This window comes from Peromyscus leucopus, chromosome 4 (genome assembly GCF_004664715.2).
Source record: "Peromyscus leucopus breed LL Stock chromosome 4, UCI_PerLeu_2.1, whole genome shotgun sequence".
NCBI classification, from domain to species: domain Eukaryota; kingdom Metazoa; phylum Chordata; class Mammalia; order Rodentia; family Cricetidae; genus Peromyscus; species Peromyscus leucopus.
The window spans coordinates 92,451,549-92,473,972 of NC_051066.1; the positions used below are offsets into that span (position 1 = coordinate 92,451,549).

At 45.4% G+C, this 22,424-nt stretch overlaps 1 protein-coding gene across 1 annotated transcript; it reads right to left on the minus strand.

Moving 5' to 3' along the window:
* Positions 1-5,328: 5,328 nt before the first annotated feature.
* LOC114697520 (RAS guanyl-releasing protein 1-like) lies at positions 5,329-22,398 on the minus strand. The gene is made up of 10 exons (XM_037205106.1): positions 22,252-22,398; positions 20,178-20,452; positions 18,520-18,600; positions 17,179-17,283; positions 15,938-16,047; positions 15,147-15,291; positions 13,860-13,896; positions 13,079-13,231; positions 8,650-9,032; positions 5,329-6,681 (listed from the first exon to the last, which is right to left on the minus strand). Exons 2-10 carry the CDS (start codon positions 20,313-20,315, stop codon positions 6,547-6,549), a joined length of 1,287 nt encoding a protein of 428 aa, XP_037061001.1. The 5' UTR covers positions 20,316-20,452; positions 22,252-22,398; the 3' UTR covers positions 5,329-6,546.
* Between the last annotated feature and the right edge of the window lie 26 nt (positions 22,399-22,424).

Sequence of the window (22,424 nt, forward strand, 5' to 3'; positions counted from 1 at the left end):
ACTGCGGGTTAGAGGGCACTGCTTCTCACTAGATATAATGTAGAGATAGTGTTCCGAGGAACATACTTGAATGTCACCCTGAGGGAGACCGTGGTAGCGTCTCTAAGGATGGCATTCTTGAATACAGAAGGCCATTTTATACTACCAGGTGATCCTGCAACATGTTTTCCATATTCTCTGTACTCAAGCATGCTGTGTCTTTTTAAAAAGTAAAAAAATGAGAAAAAAACCCCAAAAACTATTTTTAAAAATGTAAATATTTATTACCAGCAACTTGGAAAATGGAATGTATTTTATTGTCATGATTGAATTTAGACTGTAAACTGGTATTTTGTTCAGGATTGAGACACACTAATGACTCCAACTGTAACAGAAAGGAATCTAGACTCTTGTCTTGTTTGTACTTCTGTGGATCTGTCCTATAGTGTTAATTCTATTTTACAAAACAGAGAAAGTGTCTAATATTTGTGCTTAGTAGGCAGTTGTTATTTTTTAATAGGATGAAATTCCTTTGGTTAGATTTTTATTAAATTTCTGTTAACTGAAGCCAAAGTCTTCTTTATTTCACTATGTATGCATGGCCAGTCTTCCAGTTGGATATGAAACCCTTGTGATGGACTGAATAGCTAAGTTAAAGATTGTGAGAACCGAAGATGGTGGGTATCTACAATGAGAGTGTTTTTTGGACACAGGGCGGTTACACATAGGAATCCATAGCAGTTGTGACAGCATGCACAAGACTTACTTATGCAAGATCAAGCTAGACAAAGTCCCAGCATGGAGTGGGGAGGGGCTTATGAAGGCCCACCCTCTAGCTGAGGAGCTGTTGGCAGTTGATTACTGCTAGAGAGGGTGAGCCAGCTTCCTTCAGGGATGTGGGATATGAGAGGCTGCCCATGCTCTAGTAGAGACAAACCCATGCACCTGGAGGCAGCACTGTGTGGACTCACAGAACAAGAACAACAGGAGCACATGAGTTTGAGAAGGAAAGTATGCGGTGGGGCAGGAGAGGAATTGTAGGGGGCATGGATTTAATCAAAACACTATATGCATGTGTAAAATTCTCAATAAAAGAAAAAAAATAAGATCAAAATTACTTTAAAGGAACAAAGATACATACTGAGTTTACTTGATGCTGTGAAAAATAACTTGTTCCTACTAAGTACCCTTGCTTTAGACACCAAGTTCTAAAAGTCAGGCTGTGTCACAGGGCTCAGGGTGTCATCTCTAGCTTCAGTATATCAGAGGTTGTGTTAAGGTATCCTTTGGGAGATTCCAGCTTAGGGAATATGTGATTTGTTAATTGGAGCAGTCAAAGGCTTGGCAACCAGGAGTTGTGACTTCACATTCTCAGGGCCAGCTCACCCACACCCCCCTGTCAACAGGGTCAGCTCTACTGTGCTGCCCAGGCGAAGCCTCCTGAGTGGTGCAGCCGGTAAAGGGCACGACCTCAGGGCCAGCTTCTCACCTGCTCTGCTCTCCCCCTTGCCCATGCCACCTTATGGTAGATGAAGGGCAGGGCCAGATCTCCCATGTTTACATTCTTGGGGCCAGCCCACTGGCACCCCTATTAACAGGATCAGCTCCATTGTGCTGCCCAGGTGAGGTGCAGGGCCTGTTCTCCCAATTGCTGCAGCTGGTGAGGGGCTGGGACAGGTCCACTGCTTGTCACAGGTTTCAAGGTGGGGAGGGCATCTTTCCCTCATCCATACTACCACATGGCAGATAAAGTTGTTGGGACCAACTCTCCCACTCTCACACCCTCAGGGCAATCTCACCCTCCCCCTACTCCTCACCAGCAGAGTCACCTCTATTCTGCTGCCCAGGCTAGGTGCAGGACCCACTCTCCCTAGGTGCTGTACTTGCTGAGGGGCAGGGCCAGTTCTCCCTAGTGTTGCAGCCCGTGAGGGGCTGGGCCAATTCTGCAGCCCTCTCATCCTTCAGTGGTAATAGGAGCCATGGACATCAACACAGACTGGCTGCAACAGGGCTATGGACCCAGGCAACAGCCTTGGTAGCAGCCCAGACCTGGACATCACCATGGTCCTGGGTGGCAAACAAACCACCCACGCTAGCCTGCTTCTCACCACCTTCACCTCTTCAGGTCTGCCTCTCTCCACAGGAGGTGAACCACCCTGTCTCTTTCTCCCATACCCCACCATATATTTGCTCACCATAATCGTGCCCAGGCCACAACCAGCAGACGTGTAGGTCTCCTGCCAGTGCCATCCACTTTTAAGGTGGGGTTTTCTTTCTAGCTAAACCTGACGTTACACTGTTACAGACACACCCAGAACTGTTCCTCCTAGGGCTTCTAAATCCAGTGTGGTGGACCGTGGAGATGTTCCGTTGCAGCTGCTCACTCCCGCAAACTCGCAATGCAGGCTCCAGGTCACAGTTGTCTGTAACAACCAACTTGTTATCTGTGGACAACACACAACTGGCTTTTGATTGGCAAGTGTGTACTGTTTTGTCGTATAGTAAACTGTGATGAAATTTAAAATAATCTTCGACATGCAAAAGTAAATACTGTGTGTGCCGCAGTCACAGACATGTGTTTTCAAGCCAACCCTTGAAGAAAGTGGGGTAGAAAAACTGTTGGTCACTTGTAAACTTAGAATTTTTGTGTCTGCATTTAATGTTTTTTTTTTTATGTGTGGTAATTGAAGCAGAAGCCTTTCCATAACTAAGAAAATACATGTATCAGTTCCTGTGTATTCTGAAAAGCGAAACAGTATAAAATATACTTGTATATGGGGAAAATATTGTAGAATAGACCAAAAAAAAGTTTGTAGAAAAATTTCACATTTCTTCCTTCTTTTCATGAGCATTAGTTGCTGTCAGTAAGGGATGATTTACAGCTAATCTCTCTCTGTCTCCATCCATCCATCCATCCATCCCTGTCTATCTATCTGTCTGCCTGTCTGTCTGTCTGTGTCTGTCTATCTATCTATCTATCTATCTATCTATCTATCTATCTATCTATCTATCTATCTATCTACCTATCTATCTGAGAAAGGCTCTTGCTGTGCAGCCTAGGCTGTTCTTAAACTTGACTTTCAAACTTGGCATCCTCCTGCCTCAGCCTTCTGAGTGCTGAGATTGCAGGCCTGTACCACCATGTCTGTTCTTTACCTCTAACCCTAAATATTTATGTATCTATGACAGAGACATTGGTTTATTTCTATTGCACTCTTCTTGTTCCTTTCGTGAGTGCTGTTGGGGTTGTCCCTGCAGCCTTTGGCAGTCTTTCCTCAATTGGGCACCTCTGACATCACAGCCAAGCGGAGCCAGCTCTGTGTCCCCAGCCCGTGAAGGTCACTGCAGAGAGAAGCTCTGTTGTCTGCAGCCCACCTAATAGCTTAGGTGGAGTTATTATGATAGTCTTCGCTCAGAACTTGTTTGCAGACTATTTGCTCTTTGACGCCTGTGCTGGCACTGTGGTGACTTGGGACATTTGTGGTGGAAGGTCATCACATGAGAGTGTTATAAATGGGTTGAGTACATGGAGACTGATGATGAATGGCATTTCACTGATCTCTAAAACCTAATACTTTTTTGGATACTTTCTCTTTGTTTCTTGGTTTTTAAATTTCATGCTTTTTCTATTTTTACACTTTCGGTTGCCCCTTTTTTCCATGTCTTTGTCCAGCTTGTAGCACCTATGAGCACCTGTGGACAGGATCTTACTAGAAATTTCTGAATTAGTAACTGAGCTTTCCTCTGGGCTGAGAACATCAGTGCTGTCTGAGCCCGTGAACTGAGTCACAGGGAAGCCGCTGTTAGCTGTTTCCCTGTACTCCATAGATTTAGAAAAACTTGTCTCATTAAAAAGAAAATACATAGCATCTAATTCAAAAACATTTACGGCACTTGTGGCAAAGAGCGAGCATAATGTCAAAAGAGTTTATAGCCAGAAAATGTCATTTACCATGTGAGGAAGACAGCTTACAGTGAGACCTGCGGATTAGGAATGAGGGCGGATAAGAATTTGCACCTTTCCTTCAGGGTCAGCTTGTTAGAGTAATTTCGTAAGAAATACTGTAGTTATCTTTGTTTTTTCCTCTTATCCCCCCAAGAAAACTGTTTAATAGAATGGAGTAGTTTTGCTTTGAATTCCAGAAAAATTCAAATGAAGCACATGAAGTTAACACAAGACCTTGAAGCTATAGGGATCCAAATGTCTTTTATCATATAAATATCAGACAAGGAAACTTACAGTAGGTATCAAAAATTTTACAGTCTGTACACTTTTTTTCTTGCAGCGTTTACATTATACACCTTTAGACAGAATTTCACAAGTGGTCAGTAAGGGGTGAGTCAGTCACCAGAGGAGATGGGAAGAGACATCGCTGTTAGTGACAGCATCTGCCCTTGTTTTGGCAGACACGCGCCTGCCCAAACACTTCAAGCAGGATGGTAAACAACACTTAGTATGATAAGCAGAACTTGGTTCCGGGTTGTGTCAGCAGATCCCACCCACTCCTACGGGCCGGAACAGCACCAGCACAGACTCCAGACAGCTTTTGTCCTTGCTGGCCTGTAAGAATTGTGTTGGAATGCTGCCTCCTGGTGTCTTTCCTGTTGATACTGCAGGACATAAGATCATCTAGCCATGACATCACTGACCTAGGCCCTCTGAATTCCTATATTACAGGCTATGTACATAAAAGCTCCTTGGGAGATCTTTATCAGGCATGAGGAATAAGAAAAAATGTTTTAAAAAAATTGAGCTATACACGTGTACTGGTGCGTAGCAGAGGAAATTATCCATAGTGAACAATATGAATTTTGAGGTCTGTCATTACTCATATTTTGAGTCTGTTATTACTCATAATTGTTCCATGTAATTGTTCCATATAATATTACACCTGCTAGAGGTGTATGTACCAGGTGGTAGCTATGCTTTGAGAATTTCTGAGTTTGGATTTAGAATAAGGACAACATTGTGTGTAAAGCAGTTCATTAAAGTCGAGTGAAACTTTCACCACAAGTCAGTTCTTTGTCACTAAAACTCCGCAAAGGTACACAGATGGGCAGTGGTCTTTCATCAGATAAACTCTGAGTACTTTAGGGGGCAGCACCATACAGTTCACACTCCTGTGGAGACTCAGTGCTGTTGGCTGTAGGGTTGGAACTCGTTTTGTGAGATGGCACTCTCAGAAGTTGTTCACCCTGTGTATGGATTACAAGTTAGCATGGCGCCAGACCTCCCAAGCATGGAAGCAAAGTCTTCCCAAAAGGACATGTTCAGATGAAATGTTTTTGAAAGCTAAAAAGCTGACAGGAAAGTTTATGAATAACTTCCCAGGCAACAAGTCAAACCCATTGATTTTTAACTTTCATGATAAATACTCAGAGACTGTTACACATGGTTTTGCAAAACAATACAATTGACATCATTAGCAGTTTGTCTTCTAATGAACAGAACTGTATTTGTGAATTTGTAAATTACTAAAAGGTACTTGATTCACATCTGCATTCTCTAAAGGAGAAAGTCCAAGCTACATGCATGCCTGATACTGTATATACATATTCTATACATATGTACATGCTACCAGCTGTTAAAGCCCTCACATCCATTAGTTTATTTCTAGATAGTCAAAGTGAAACAGTTTAAGCACAAATTCAGTTCAAAAGAAAACCTCATAATAGTTTACTTAAAAAGAGAAACTTGAGCATAAAGAATTAAACACTGTCCACAGACCATTTCTTTTCAAAAGTCACGGATTCTTAAGTGTACCCACTAGAGAATATATGAACAAACACGTTTATGTCATTTGTCTTATCTAATTAGCTGTGTATGGCATGGTAATTGCTGTTTGTGGATGGTGAGTTTTAGTTTGTATTTCATGATCACTAAGACCTAGGGCTATGAGTTGACCTACAATTGGATAATGTCAAGTTCAATTAAAAAGCCCTGGATTTAAAACCGGGCTACATGTCTAGGAGTTCACTTCTAGGTAGATATGCTGATATGCCTACCAGCAAGGGAAGAAGTCAGGGGGTGGGGGTGGGGGTGGGCAAGGGAGGAAGGACAGGGAGGGAGGCTCTTGGTCAGATCTGAGGTAGTGAGGTAGGGATCAGTGTCACAAACAATGCAGGCAGGTCCAAGTCACCACTTTCAGGGTCTTGTTTCCATGATGAGCAGACTTGGGTAGAAGTTTGCAGAAACCTTGGGGAAGGCAGCACATTGGTTCTTCAGGGACTTTTCATCTACAAATTAGTAAAGCAGGCTGCCTGAGACACTGAGGAAACTAGGGTCTTATTTTAGCACACGGCTTGGTATTGGTTCCAGTAAAGAAAGCAAAGGGTTTTAATATGAATGCTCAAAGCTTTACCAAACTTGAACTTCCCATTGATCCACTGACTGAAAACCAATGACTCACATTAAGAATATTTTAGGTAAAAAACAATGACGCCAGAAACAGCGGCTGGCTTTCCCCCTTTCAAGACATCGTCTGAAGTTGCCCGAACCTCTGCAGTCAGTTTTTGAAGTGAGATCCCAGGATACTTGTCCACAGATTCTCTTCTTGAATTTCTGGATTAAGAACAATCACCCCGATCCATCTGTGCTAAGACATGATTGCTTTTCTCAAGCTGAAGGGACTCTATTTTCTTCTGTGCATACTTCAGTTGGATCTTCAGGGCATCATTATCTGCTTTCAGGGTATTTATTTCCTAAAGAGAAATGAGAATAGGGCATGTTAATAGAGAGGCAGTGAGTGGGAAATCACATACAGCATCAAGAGTATTCGATTTGATTGGCATCTCCTATTCACGGTGGTTAAGAATTACAAACTATTTTCAAAGCAGTTATTTAGCTGTGAGTATAAAATAACACTTTATCATGGACATGTGCAAATAGCAATTACTCTTTGTTATCGTATCACAGATGTGAGTGCCTAGCAGACAGAATAATCCATTCTTCGGAAGTGAGTGGAGGAAGACACAACCTTTGGATAGTGTGTAGTGGGCATCGTAACTAAGCAGAAAGTAGTCTGTGGTCTGGCCTGCTGTGAACAATAAAAGCAGTACCTCAAAACTCTGTGAAATGAGATGTTATAGTTAATTAAACCTAGGTTCATAACCCCCAATAGTGATGACTAATATGCCTTTTTGATGGAAGACTTTTGTCTCACCCCAAATGGGGATTTAGTGTTCTATTGGCAGCCCACAGTTTCACTGTGCAGCCATTGGGTAATCGCCAGGCTTCTGGTGTCGAGGAAAATATCCTCATGTCAGACTGACTTACCTGGGTGTCAGAAGACATAGGTGCAGTGTCTGATTAACTGGGCCCCTCTGGGTTCTCAGGCTGAATTACCTAGTGCTCTCTCCCAGCTTATGTGAGATCGAGGGCTTGCCGTGAGCCTGATACTGCTGTGTGACAATAGAATGCTGTCTGATAATAGGGCAGCGTAATCCTCATGCACACCGGGGAAACAGGTGTTGGCTGTAAACTTTCGAGGGGCAGAAAGTGCAAACACATACATAGTTCTAGAGCCCAGGCATATCTGACCTGTCTCTGTGATGCAGGTAAGAAAAAAAGAGAAGCAGCTAATAAAACATCAAGGTTTATGGCTCTGGTAGCTGGGTGGGAATTATTCTCTCACGTGTTTCTCATAGCATTTTTCACAACTATTTTGCTACCTTTGATGGGCGTGTCAGATTTGAAACCTCAGCATGGACTCCTAGTCCTGTATTTTACAGAGGACCAACCAGGTTGCAGAGTTTAACAACCGGCATAAGAAATGTCTGGGATTAGATCCCCGAACTTAGGAGGCAGAAGCAGGCAGATCTCTGAGTTTGAGGCCAGCCTGGTCTACTCAGTGAATTCCAGGACAGCCAGGACTACACAGAGAAACCCTGTCTTGAAAATCCCAAACCAAAACAAACAGCAACAAACAAAACAAAACAAAAAAGAAATGTCTTAGTCTCAGACCCAAGTCTTCTATTTTATCATGTTCCCTTTTCGCGATTTCTTTTATTGTTCTAAAGGGTAACTTTAGGCAGTTTCTCTTCCTAAGGCAACCCAAGTGTGGCTACCTTCTGACTAACTTGTTTGCTGACATGCGTTTTAAAGGTACTTTGAGTAAAAGACATGCTTTCTTCCAGAAAATCCGTGGCTCTTTGTCCCGTGTTCCTCCTGATACCATCCATGCTCTTCATTCCAGTCACCAAATCTAGTCACGAATGTCTAGCCCATATGTCTAGCACATAGCTCTCTGACTCTCCTGGGGGCCTGGCAGGGAAGGAACCTTGCTGGTAAAATGATGAGCATCCTGGAACCTGGGGGGCGGCTTCACTGTATGCTAAGACAAGCACATTAAGCAAGCTAGGTGGATAGTGGGTTATGTACTGACCGGCCTGCAAACATGCAAATCTTGATGTCTGAGGGAAAAGGGCATAAAAACATTCCTTAGGAAAAATAAACACCATTCAAGCTAATGTCTCCTCTCTTCCTTGACACTGAAATGGCTTATATTACCTACATTTGGCAACTTTCTTCCTTTTTTTTTTTTGTCTGCTTAACTTAACTTGCTAGGAATCAACTTGATTTGGATCTTCGCTCTTATGCTTTTTCGCTATTGGATTTTACTTCAGCAGGAGAGCTAAAAAAAGGGAGGGGGGCGGCGAGAAGGGCGGCACCTGTTCCAGTTCTTGGTAGGTCCGGAGCCTGAGGTGAAGCTCCTGTTTGGGCTTGATAAGCGATTCTTTGTTCTCCCACCTGACGAATGCCCGCTTCCGGAGCAGCACTGGGCTGGGGCATGGCGACGGGGGACTGGGGAGCACGTAAAGAGCATCCTGCGCAGGCTTCCGTGGGGAGGACAGCACAAAGTGACCGGCAGGCGTCTCGCCGCCAACCCACGGGAACGGTTCTGTCTGGGTGGTCTTGTGGGCAACAGTCCTCTTCAGCCGAACTGAAATCTTCTGTGAGGACACGCCCAGGAGCATGATGGTCCGATCCTTGCTCTCCTCGCTGTGGTCCACAGCCTCCCCATTTTGGAATATGAAAGATCCTTCGTCAGGTGCTGTGGAGAGATACATTTGTTAGTGCTCTCAGACCATGATGAACTCAAGATTCTCAACATTTGTTTGAAACGAGACCTTCCTTATTTCTGGAGTTCCACTTCCAAGTACCTTCTGTTTTGGGACATGCATTGTCAGGCAGGAGTAGCAGCAGAAACCTAGGGTTTCAGTGTCAGGATTCACCCACACCAAGGAAAGAACATCTTTTCCTTTTTTTTTTTTTTTACCTTTTTAAATAAGATTTGTAAAATGTGTATTACGTGTGTGTGTGTGCGCGCGCGCGCGCGCGCGCGCGTGCGCGTGCAGTGCCCTTGGAGGTCAGAATAGGGTTTCCGGTCCTGTAGAACTGGAGTTACAGGTGGTTGTGAGATATCATGTGGGTGCTGGGAACTGAATCCAGGTTTCTGCAAGAGCAAGAAGTGCTCTGAACCTCTGAGCCATCCCCTGAGCCCCCAAAGCATCCTTTTCTGTTTGCACAAAAGTTACCTGGATAGTTACTGTTCTGTAAGTAAGTTAGAATCCTTGCCTCGATGTAGCAAGGTTTCCTAAGCACTTCTAAAGATGGCAGGATAAACATATAGACAGAATGTTATATAAATGCTTTCTGTGGACTCCAGGGCAAGAGCTATTACTCAGAGTTTGATGCAGGTACCGGGAGTGTTACCTAAGCAGACAGACAGTGGGAACTCTCTGAGGGACTCACATGTATGATTGGTACAGATTAACAGTGAGGTGGCAGGATTAGTTTTGTGGAGTGTGTTCTAAAATGTTTCACACTTATTTGATTCTGCAGGGCTCAAAACAAACTAGCCATCTGATTTTTCTTTTAGCCAATATCCCTTCCTGAGACTCAGCCTGGAAATTTTAACTATAAGGAGTAATTTCTTGAGAAAGTAGAGGATTAGAGGATGCATTTGAGATGGGTGGTCAGATAAACTGGCGGTCATCCAAGTTTACTTTTTGCAGAGGTTTAGCACTAATTTTGAGCTCCATGCAAAGTAATTAGGGTCTATACACCATTTATGAATAAATACATTTTGGATTCTGTTTATTTCATTAGATGGAGATGAAAAATATCCTATTCTCCAGAGCTTAGAGAATGAAGTGATTTTATGTATAAGAAAGGTTTTTCTATTTTTTGGATATACATTATATTAAAATGATACATTTTTCTTATTGCTGAATTTAAAAAGGGATTCTTTTGTGTCTGTGTACAGAGGTATGTGCCTGTGTGTTTCATGCCTGGAGTCTAGAAGGCATAGGGCATCCTCTATTAGTTTCCACCCATTCTCTATATTCTTTACCCTTCCTTTTTCATGTGACAATGTCCATCCTGTACAATGCAGAATCTCCAGCAAATTTGACTCAAACATACTGAGTCACTCCACAGAACCAAGGCTGGTTCACAGGGCCACTTCCTGTTGACCAGTTCAGTGGACTATCTTTCAAATCCCAGAGGTAGGAATAACCCAGTGTTCTGACCCACAGAGCAGACCAGAGTCAGACGACATGTCCTTTCTCCAGATGCCTTCTGAGTAGAGCATCCCTGAGGTTCAGAAGATGATGTGCATTCTTCCCCAAAGCTGGCTACTGGACAGATCTCAAGTTAGTTGTCTAGTTAGGTAAAAGCCTATGAGGGATGTGCAATTCCCCACTAGCCAGGCTCACCAGCATCTCACTGACAAGTTTGCCAGGGCACTCTTGATTTCATGCTGTACAGAGAAACTCCCTTTCCTGTGGCTGGAGCTGAGGCATCAGGCATCAAGGTGCCTTATTTTTGTACCACAGCCACCCCGGGTCTCTTAAGTCTTACCTTTCCCTATTCTGCTGCTGTTTTTCCATTCTATCTAAAAATGTGTTATATACCTGTTAAACAAGTTGTAAACTTTAGAGTGTGTGTGTGTGTGTGTGTGTGTGTGTGTGTGTGTGTGTGTGTAAGGATGTCAGGTTCCCTGGAACTGAAGTTAAAGACAGTTGAGAGCTGCCATGTTGGTGCTGGGAAATGAACCTGGGTCCTCTGGAAGAGCAGCCAATGCTCCCAACCACTGAACCATCTCTCCAGGCCTATGGGAGACCTACTTCCATTTTCCCCCCACAGGGTACTCTTGAGGAAGGTGAAGTGAGAAATATTTAGATCGAAGGATAGAGGGGAGAGAAACAGAAACACAGGATAGCCTCGGGAGGGCCTGGATCATTTTCCACTGGTCCCATCTGTCTCTTCTAAAGGGCTATTTATAGGAATGCCAAGGGGTGGAGCAAAGACCACCCTCTAGCTCAGCCATGTGCAGACCCTTCCAATCACCTAGTAACCATGCACATGGTCAAGCAATCCTCTAAATGCCGCCCTGCTGGGTAAAGCAAGCTCAGATCTCACTAGGGAACCTCTGTGGGCCTCCACGCAGGCCCCCCTCCTTCCACCTTTCTGTGGGTCCCAGGGATTGAATTGGGGCCACCTGTCTTGCACAGCAAGCATCTTCACCTCCGGAGCCACAACACCAGTTGAGAAGCAGGCGTCAGGTGCTTCTGTTCCACCATCTTGAACCCCCCTCTCCCTTTCGTGACTTTAACACAGTTACACTTTAAACCAACCAAACTTCCCAAATTATGCCCCCCTATTGTTGAGGTAGAACTCCAGGTGTTCAGAAATCCAGAGGATGAATCTTGAGGACTCTACCCCTCTGTTGTAAGAGCTGCTTGTTTTGGAACAGGGACAATGCCCAGTCTTCCGCCTGGCATTTACAACACGCCTGACTGGCTTCTACTTGCTTTTCTACTTTACTTCTCACCTCCGCCTTCACTTCCACCACAGCACCTCACTCATCCCAGCAGCACTGCCTACACCCTTTCTGCCTTTTGCTCCATCCGCCATCTTCTCTGGAGTATTCCTCATCTTCCTCATGACGTGGCACCACCTTTCCTTTGAAACTTGGCTAAAATTCCACCTTCTCCAAGAAGGCTTTCCCAGCAGCCCGGCACAGTGACCCCTCTAATGTACACATCTGTGTCCCCACAGCCTACTCGGCCTTCACTGGCTTCCACCCTGCTTCATGTCGGGACGCTGTCATTTCTCCCAGCTGGAGACATTCTCTCTACTTCTTTGCCCTCCAGACCTGGGGAGTCTCTGGTCTCTTTACTTGCATTTTGCCATATGCAGAGTTAGCTGTGACAATTCTGGCTTAGCCTCAGGTTGTCCCTGAATGATTTGGTTAATCTTCAAGCAGATCTCTAGAGTTTCTCTCTTTTTTTTTTTTTCTGTATTTACTTTTCTGATTTTAGCATTTTAGTCATTTTTCTTCTCCTGACCTCTGAAGGTTCTCAGTCCAGGGCAGGGTGTTAATTTAAACGGGTGGGGATCCTCTTCTGGAAGAAAACCAGGGATGATGCACAGTCACTGAGCCAGTGCATAGCCTTGCCTTAGGGAAGCCTATTTCCGGCTGCCAGCCCTAAGTCCAGTCACATTGTGTTGGAGGTTCCTTTCTCAGTTGTTAGCAATGAGTCTGGTTCTGGTCACTTTCATGCATAGTGGTCTCTTGTTAAACTGCAGAAATTAAATTCTCAGCAGTGTCTGCTTCCTTCTGGAAATGGAGTCAAGAAGACCTATGGTTTCAGCTTCTACTAAGAGTGTTTCAGCTTCTGCTGATAGTATGTTCTCCAGACGTTTCTGAGCTATGGAGATGTTAGTCTTCACTTCTGAACACAGCTATTCCTTTTACATACTATGTTACTTTCAGACTGCATGTTATGCATGCTATACATTCATTCTCGCTATCTCTCCCCCTCCCCATCCTCGGTCTGGGTTTAAGGATAGAGGAAGAGAATTAACATGGGATGCTGCACTTGGTATAGGTGTCCAGAAGCACCTGATGACTTTTCTTGTTAGTCTAATTTCTACTCTGTCACAGCACTCGGAGAGTTAAAATCCACAATGAGCCAGCCATGGCGTAGCAATTGAGGTCAAGGCTAACTGGAAGTAAGAATCACGGGGTGATTTTTCTTACCCGCCAAACCTGACCCGTTCCCACAGCAAACGTCCCCAGGGCCTGCTTACCATGGAGCAGATCTTTGGTTCCCAGTGGGCAAAGGTTGGACATTGGCACCACAGAGCTGATGTTCTCCATGGACACCGCTGGGCTCTTGACTCGCTTCTTGCACTCGAACACTACCAGATCTTTGCACTGTTTGTGGCAGTTCATCCCGCAGTCTGTGGGCAAGACACTCTGCTCAGAAGTCTTTCACTCACTTCTCCAGTGACTCTCTCACAACCAAACTCATGCACTGCCCTCTTGTCAAACTCAGTTGGTCTAGCCTCTGGAGCGAGCACACCTGACATTCCTAAGGGATCTAGGAAAGACCACCTCCTGATTCTTAATCCCCTTGGTAAGTCCCAGAGCTTGTCATCACTGCATCAATGAGTTTCAGAACTCAGCAGCATCTCATCATGAAGAGAAGAGATGCCAACCTGGAAAATTAGGTCCTGAGGTATCTGCTGAAAAAAGAAAACCTGACTGGTCCTGTAGTAACCTTACCCAGGGAGATTCCCTTTCCTTGAGCATCTATCTTTCCATGTTTCTACAAGGAGCACAGCCATCCATATTTCCAGAGCAACTGAGACAAAGAGAGGGTCTTGTGGAGGGAAACTACCTGACTGGTCTCATAGGCATCCCTCATCTTGGCTTAGGATGCTCTTTGGAAACCAGTTTGGACACGAGGCTCTGAACTCAGCCAAGAAAGTTTGGACTGAATGGACAGTTACTATGCACAAAAAAATGTAATCAAGGAGAGCTCTTGAGACAAGGGAAGTGACCCCATTCCTCAAAGCGGAGACTTACCTTTACAGCGATATCCTTGCTTGATCACTCCCCAGAGCTACAAGCCAAAGAAAAACGATATGGCACAAGTCATTTATCTGTTTGGTGTGAAGCTCCACCTTAGCATTCATTCCTCGTCTATCTTTGTGTCTCTACGCTGTCTATCAATGGGTAGACCCTGGTAGCATTTATTCTCTATCACTCTTTGTTCATTTATTTCTTCATACTGTCCATCAATGGGTAGATCCTGGTAGCATTCATTATCTTCATCCTACTGTCTATCAATGGGTAGACACTGGTGGCTTTCTCATGTCCTAGTCCTCTGACAAGAAGCCACTGTTCAGAGACAACTGCTACCTTTGTAAGAGCTCGGTATGGTCCAGCACTCTGCAGGCCTGATGTGGATGAGCCCAGACCATTAGGCACCCTGAGGACTGAGTGTGTAGTCCTGGGTCATAAACTTGGGTTTTGAGGAAACTATTAGTTGGGTTGGGACAGAGGGCAAATAGCACTCAGGTAATCTCTGAGATAAGATTTTTTAAAAATCTATTTTTGGACAAATTCCCTCATGTATATAATGCATTCTAATAATACTCATTCCTCTACCCCATCCTCCTTTATCCTTCTCTCGTTCCTCACTCCTCTCAATAAGTCTCCCTCCCAATGCATTTTGTTCTGTGACATACTGAATTTAACCACGGCTACCCTGTGGGGTGTGGAGTGACCTAATAGAACACCTGTAATTTAATTTCTTTTGAAGGGGGAAGAAAGACATCTCCTATTTCTTATTTTCTAACATTTGAAACAGCATATAACACTTTTAAAAGGTATATCCAAATTCCACATTTCCGTACCATTTATCCCAGACCTTTAATGCACCAGGGAAGAAAAAAGGCAGAAATTAGATACAGGCCAAGCCCATACAATCGAGGACTATGTTTTCTGGGTGTTTTCTTGAGTTCTGAGCTGGAGTGATTATGTAAGGATTTTAAGGCTGTGCCTGTCTTATTTATTTATTTATTTATTTATTTATTTATTTATTTTTGTTTTTTTTGAGACAGGGTTTCTCTGTGTAGCTTTGAGCCTTTCCTGGATCTCACTTTGTAGACCAGGCTGGCCTCGAACTCACAGAGATCCGCCTGCCTCTGCCTCTCGAGTACAGGGATTAAAGGCGTGCGCCACCACCGCCAGGCTCTGTCTTACTTATTTAAACTGTCTTAAACTGTCCTGTACTGTACACTACCCCCCCCCCCCCCCCCGCAACGCATCCACGCCAAGTTCCACTCTGACACCCTAAGAACAACTTACAAAGCCAGCACAGTTGTCACAGAAGGTGGGCTTCAGGTAGGTGGTCTCTTGAAAGTTGTGAGGAAAACCCAGGCCCAGCTTGGAGTAGATGGAGCTGGCCCTCATGAAGTAGGCTGTGATCTCGTCCCTGCTGATGAGGCCTTCCCTGAAGCAAATGACAGGCAGGGGGGTGAGTAGAGGAAGGGTGGTTTCCAGCGGTTGGAGCTAACCTTTCCTTCTGTCCTTCCTATGGCTGCTTCCTCGAGTTCCCCTCAGAGTAAGGACATGGGATGGCACGGGGTGAGAAGGCGAGGCAGTCTGACTGCTCGTCACACCTGGCAAATGGCCAAACAGATCAGTGTGTTCACGACTTGAAAGGGAAGTGGTGTGGAAGGTGTGTATAGGAAAGCAAAGACCTCATGCCTGCGTCTGGCTTGAGACAGGAAGGACGCTTGTAGAACCCACTGGCCATGCATTGGTTTTCTGCTGAGAACGAGGATAAAGCTTTTAGGGCCACGAGGAAAATACAGAGAGCGTTGCTGTAACTGTGGGTCGCAGGCATGATTTGTAACACCAAAGCAGAAAGGAAGGTCAAATGTTCCCTCCTAAGCTGGTGGCATTGGGAGTCTTCACATGAGAACTGTTCAGAGAGTGCATGGGTTTTGTGGTTTGCTGCAGTCAGGACTAAAGGAGTGAGGCCTTCACTTGACGGTGGCTCTTTCTTCCAGGCTTATAAATCACAGAAGCCTGGCAGCACACGTGTTTGCAAGTTCCTCAGGGATCCCTTACATAGTCCCCCACACCATCCTCACCTGTCTTTGTCCATCACACAGAAGGAAAATGGAAAGCTAGCAGCGATCTTTTCAAACTCCTCCTGAGAGATGTAGCCATCCTGGTCGAGATCATAGTTCTTGAAGACAGACTGGAAAAAAAAAAGAGTTTCTTACTGAAGGAAACTGATCATCTCTCCCTTTAGCTAAATGACAAGGGGGTGATACATAAAAGATTGGTAACCGCCTGAATAAGAGCAGCCCTGAGACATACCCCCTAAACTGTGGCATTGGCACAGCAGGGGACATCCCAGGACTCTGCTGCCCCAGTCACTACAGGGTGCCCAGGTGCTCCCAGCCTGTAAATATCAACTGTCCACACACTGGCTACTGCACTGGGTAGAGGATGGGCGAGTTCTCCCTCCACTCTGCTCTCCCTGCAGGGCGCTGTGTGCCTCTCTGGGAAGCTCAAGACCTAACCCAATTGGAAGTGCTCTCTTCCTTGTGCTGGGGATAATCCTTCTGTATGCTGTGAGTATGCGTTACTCTCATTGGTTAATAATAAAGCTGTTTGGCCTATAGCAAGGCAGGATAAAATTAGGCGGGACAGTCAAACTGACGACTGGGATGAAGAAGGATGGGGTTGGGGAGACACAAGCAAGCTGCCCCAAGAAGCAAGGTGCCAGAGGACCAGTAGAGCCACGGGCCACGTGGCAATATGTAGATTAATAGACATGGGCTAATTTAAATGTAAGAACTAGTTAACACTAAACCTGAGCTATTGGCCGAGCATTTTGTACTTAATATAAAAAGCTTTTGCGTGTGTATTTGGGACCAGGCGGTTGGAACAGGAAAACTCTGCCTCCGTTTACATCTCTTGATGTAAACCAGTCCCTGTACTGCTTATTGTTCTGTATAAGGACAACATGGAAACACATCTGCTTCCTGTGCAGGTAGCCAGACCAAGCAGTGCCAAGTGTCCTGTTCTCCATGTTTGCATTATTACACGCTGACCCTTGCCACATAGTAACCAATAACTTTTAATCACATGTTCCCCTGCATGGGCCTGTAAGCAAGGCAAACCCACCCCATTGGAGACCAGTGTGGTGACATTATTTCCTCTGAAACGACTATGGCCACAATGTGTGGAGTGAGGCAGCTTTGTGTTCCCAAGGGAATGAGCTCCAGCATTCCCACCTCTGTCTCTGTCATCCTGGCCCCCTCTCCTCCCCACAATCAAAGCAGGCTCTACCGGGATTTTGTCTGCTGAAATGGGTACTTACGTCCACCATCCTCTGGACGTGTTTGCTGATGGTCTTCGGGTCCGGCTTGGGAGATACTCCGGAGGCCCAATCCACTACAACCGGTGGCTTCGAAGGTGTTAGTGGCTGCAATGGAACAGGGAAACCCTGGTGACTAATACAGGGCGACAGGGCTCCTTCCTTTCCTGACACCTGGCTGTGTGCGGTGGAAGAAGAAGAGCGCGCACACCAGTCGGAATCTTGGCTTGGCTCGCAGCTGTCTAAAGTGCTCCCTACATGACCCCCAGCTGCAGATCATTTCTCTTCTCAGAGAAACAAAGTGTTGTGGGCCTGACTTCCAGATCCCTCTCCAGGAAATCTCTTGTCAGACCTATCAACAGAGGCTAATGTGAATCATGTCAATTGCCTCTGTACTCCAGTCACATTTCAGTAGAGATGGATGAGAAAAAAACAACTCAAGACAGCAAGATGCACAAGGAAGAAATGCAGTCTGCACATGCTGAGAGAGAATCTATTGCTGATCATTTGAAACTTGGCCCTGATTAAAATTCCCATGGAAAAAAAAGTTGCTGACCCTTCTTCTGAAATGCCTCTAATGCCCTGGATGTGGACCCTCCTGACCATTCTATAGAGGCAATGTCACTTAGCAACCTGAAATCAACAACAACAACAACAAAATGATTTCTTGTGTGTAGACAACTCCCTTCCCTCAAGTCCTTGTTTGCGGAGTTGGGAAGCTTTTCAGGAGATGGGAATAATCCTGCTGCTTACTTGCCAGGAAGAGAGGCAGGCTCAGATAGCATGTAACGGACCTACTGTGTGCAAAGTCAGGGCTTGGTGCTGTTTTGAGCCCTGTTGGCCATAGGAGGTCAAAACATCCAGCACCTTCCTGTTGCAGAGCATCACAGGCCAATGAAGTTTCTTCTTTTGACCATGGCAGAAAGTTTCACAAATGCTGCTCTTTAGTGTGAGTATTGTTGCTGTCACCCAGTCTTAGAAAAGAGACATGGGGACGCTGACGGGGGGGTGGGGGGGGTGGGGTGAGGGTGGGGTGGGGGGGACAGCACTGTGTCTCGTGATGCTGCCCCCTATCATTTGTAAGCCCCTGGCAGATTCTAGCCCACCCCCCTTAGGTATACAGTCACTTCCTGTTCACACAGTGGTCCCTTCGTCTAGACAACAAGCTGCTCATGGCTAAGAACTATGTGTCACACGTATGTGGAGAAGCTCTCTGTGTGCTTTGCACACAGCTGAGCACACAGCACAAACATATGCTGAGTAAGCAACTGAAGGCCAGCTTCTTGAGGAGGAATCAAGCTTTCAAAGCCCTGCCCTACTGGAGCGCCAGGATGAGGAACTCACCGGGGCTCTGTGGTTCCTTGGTTCGCGGGCATAGGAAAGCTCATAGATTTCATCTTCAGTGTAGTAGAGATCCAGGGATAACTGTAGGGGATGCAGAACATGGTTAATTGCTAGGACACTCTACCTCTACCAGGACTGAGGGTTTTTTGCTTGGTTGCATTTTTTTTCCCAGTGGTTCATCTTCTTGGTGCTTAGCGGGGATTTTGTTTGTTTTTTAGATTTATTCATTTTATTTTATGTTTGAGTGTTCTGTCTGCATGCGTGTATGTGTAGCATGGCATGGTTTATGCCTGCAGGGGTCAGAAGAAGGCATTAGATTCCCTAGAGCTGGATTTACTGATGGTTGTGAATCACCAGGTGGATGCAGGGAATTGAACCCTGGTCCTCTGTTAGAGCAGCAAGTGTCCTTAACTACTGAGCCACCTCTCCAGACTCAGCAGTTTGTTTTTAAAACACTAAGTAGGGGCCAGTAAGATGTCTCAGCAGGTAAAATCACTTGCTGTGGGAGGTTGGAGACCTGAGCTCAATTCCTGGAACCCACATAAAGCTGGAAGAAGAGAAATGGCTTGCTCACACCCGCACATGCACACACACACACACACACACACACACACACACACACACACACACATACACACAAATAAAAAATTAAAAATCAGAAAGTTTGGCTGCTATTTCGACAGGGAAAACAGCAATCTGTTCTTGTTAAAGTGTTCTCAAATACTGATGAAGTTCTAAGATGTTCTCTTTAATTGTGGTTTACTATCTTATGCATCTACATAGAATTGATATTGGTGCCTGAGGCCAGAGACTTGCCAAAGTCACTTCATAAAAGAAAAAGAACTCCAAAACTGCACCCAAGCTGTGGGTGAACCCTGTGGCTCCATCGACATGCTCTGTGAAGTAGGAAGATACTGTGGCCACCATTCTTTCTACTATGAACAGAGAAGCAAGTTTCAACTTGTGTAATTTTAGGATAAGAGGTTTGAATCAACCCAAGACTGGCCCCTCAGAGTTCACAGAAGAGGAGCAGGCTTAGAGAGTATAGGCCTACATTCATGCAGCTGGCACACTGAAGCACCACAAATTTGGAAGGAAGTGCAGCTGATTTCACCCCACACCCACTACAAACCCTGATCTCCACTCTCCACATGTACCCTTGGCTGGGATGTGTCCAGGCACAGAGATCTAAGCTGAAACTAGCAGGACCCAAAGAGTCACTCATTTTCTTCTTATTTTGTTTTGTTTGGCTTTTTTTGTTGTTGTTTTTGTTTTGTTTTTTACCCCTGTCATACTGTATTTTATGAGAATACCCTGTCTCCATTTGTGACCAAGGCTTGCATCTGATTTGCTATCAACTCCGCCTTGAGAGCTTAGGAACAGCTTTTGCAGGAGTAGAAGCACACCCTTAGAAATCTGCCAGGCACAGTGCTTAAAAGAAAGCCTCCTGGGTCCCCTTCCCCAACTCAAGTCTAAATTGAGGCCTCTTGTACTTAATAAATGTCAGCTCCTCTGGGAAGTTGACCATTGTGCCTCTATATCCCATTCATAAAGAGGAAACGGCAGTTCTACTCTGTAGTTAGTATATGGGAAGAGCAGTAGAATGGCCCCTGGTACATAGCTGGCACTTAGCAATTATTCTTCCATGGGGATCTCACCGTTAGCAGGTGCACCAAGTCCTTGTTGGCATCCAATGGTGGGGCCACCTCTTGCAGCTGGACCAGTTCATTGATATGATTGTAAAGGGCCAGGAGCTTTTGGACGTTCACCTTCCCATCCTCCAGATAGTCGGGCATGGCTTCATATAGGGAAATGAGGTCCTTGAGGTGCACCCCAGGATGGGGATTTTGAAGTGGGTGCACTCCCCGTAGGCTCGTCTGTAGTTGTCATAGTTTCTGCATGAAGACAGCAGCTCAGTCATCTCACCCAGAACCTACAAAGCAGAACAAAGGGTCACAGACACCTGTGGGACCTAGTGTGCTGCCCACACCGGCCACCTTGCTTACCCTCATGTCCACCATGATTTCAGCCCATCCCTAGTCTGTTGGGCAGTGGGTGATACATCTCATTTGTAGCTATTACAACTCTCAAATTCAAACTCCAGCTACGTCAGATGTCAGAGTAGAGTCATAAACCAAGGATGTCTTCCTCCATATCACTACATAGTTTCATTTCAAAAAGTGTTATATTTTATATTCAACTGATTTATTTTTAGAACTAATATAAGCACTCGACATAACAAGGTAAATAAGTGCCTTCGTGACCCCAAGCCACAAGTTGCCTTCCCTGGTGTCCTTGAAAGCTTCCGGAAGTTGGGTATGGAATAATGTCCCGCATGTGAGTTCAGCAGGAGCTGCCTTTACTGCTGCTCCCGGGACGCTATGGATTTTATTTGGGGAGCTGTATGAATGTAGTGCAGGTTACTACTCTGTGGCTCAAGATTCTCAAAGTGGGCCTATGCCTAAAGGAGCAGCCAGAGACAGTCTTTTCAAATACACCGGGCTACAGAACCCCCCTCCCCAAGTGTGATGATGACAGCTTTTCAGAAGCGGAGATGTGAAGTGGCTTCGCCCATCGTGTTCTCGCATATAATAACGATATTAGACACTATGCCAAATTCTTTTAATAACATTGTATCTATCAAGAACTATCATGCAGTGAGAAAGTAGAGGCTTGGACCATGCCCGCTCAGTCACTCTGAGACAGCAAGAGACCCCCCACCCCACCCCTTTGTCAAATGCTGCTGGCGAGTGTGAGCTATGTGAACTCACAAGGTGAGATGAACAGTGGGATGTAGGATATGTAAAGTTTTGTTAGTGTTTCCATGGTTTCTGAAACATAAGCGATCTTTTCAGTGTGGTCTCAGCAGAACTGTTAGGGAATGAAAAGGTGATGGTTGATGGAAGGGATAATTAAGAGGGACTCCTTGAAAAGAGGATGAAGACATGGGATAAATGGATAGGGATATTGAGGCTCAGGAATCTTTCCCTAGTAAGAGTACCCCCCTCCTGCTCTAGTTTAGGCTGTTTGTGGTTTGTGGATAGTAAAGTCCCCTGACACGAGATGAGAGTGCTCAAACAGCCGTCATTAGCCAGCCCATGTCAGGCACAGCTCACAACATCATGGTGGATGGTGGGCAATACCTACACTAGCAGCCCTTTGCCATAGAGATTAAAGAATTTCCTGTGACATCTAACTAAGAATGTAGGACAGTGCACGAGACACTTAAGGACAATCATCCCGTGTAAAACGTGTTATAAGACTGCAGCAAATGGCTGGGGGTGTAGCTCGGTGACCAGGCTCTTCTCAAGAATACTGTATCTAAAGAGGGCATTTCCAACTCTGGAAATTCAAGTGCCTGGAAAGTCTGCAAGAGTTCTGGTAAGCTAGTGCTCCAGGCTGCCACCACACTTGGCACACACTATGAGCGACTGAACTTCTGTTTGTTTGGGGAATACATTCTTAATTGAAGAGAACTGGGCAACGGAGTTGATGACCAGGACAGCAACGGAACATTCAATGCCTTGTAGACTCAAGGAAAGGGGGACACATTATTATAAGGGGTCTGGCAGAGAGGGGCACAGTGACGTTGAGGCCAGGTGGAATCTCACACACACTCTCAGGTCTGTGACTCACCCAGCCTGATTTCCTTAGGGTATGCCTCACTGGTCCCTAGCCTTGTTGACAAGGGATGTGTAGTCTTAAGGGCCCCAGAGAAGACAGCTCACTGACCTTATTGATCTCATGTGGGACATGGGAGCTTGTCTCCTTGAGCCTGGAGATGGAGCTGTGACACAGTCCCCCTATCACAGCCATCAGCGTGTTGAAGTTCTGTAGCTGGTGGAGCTTCTGTGACACAGGACAGATGACAGCATGGTCACTGTACATGTCGTTACATGGGGTGC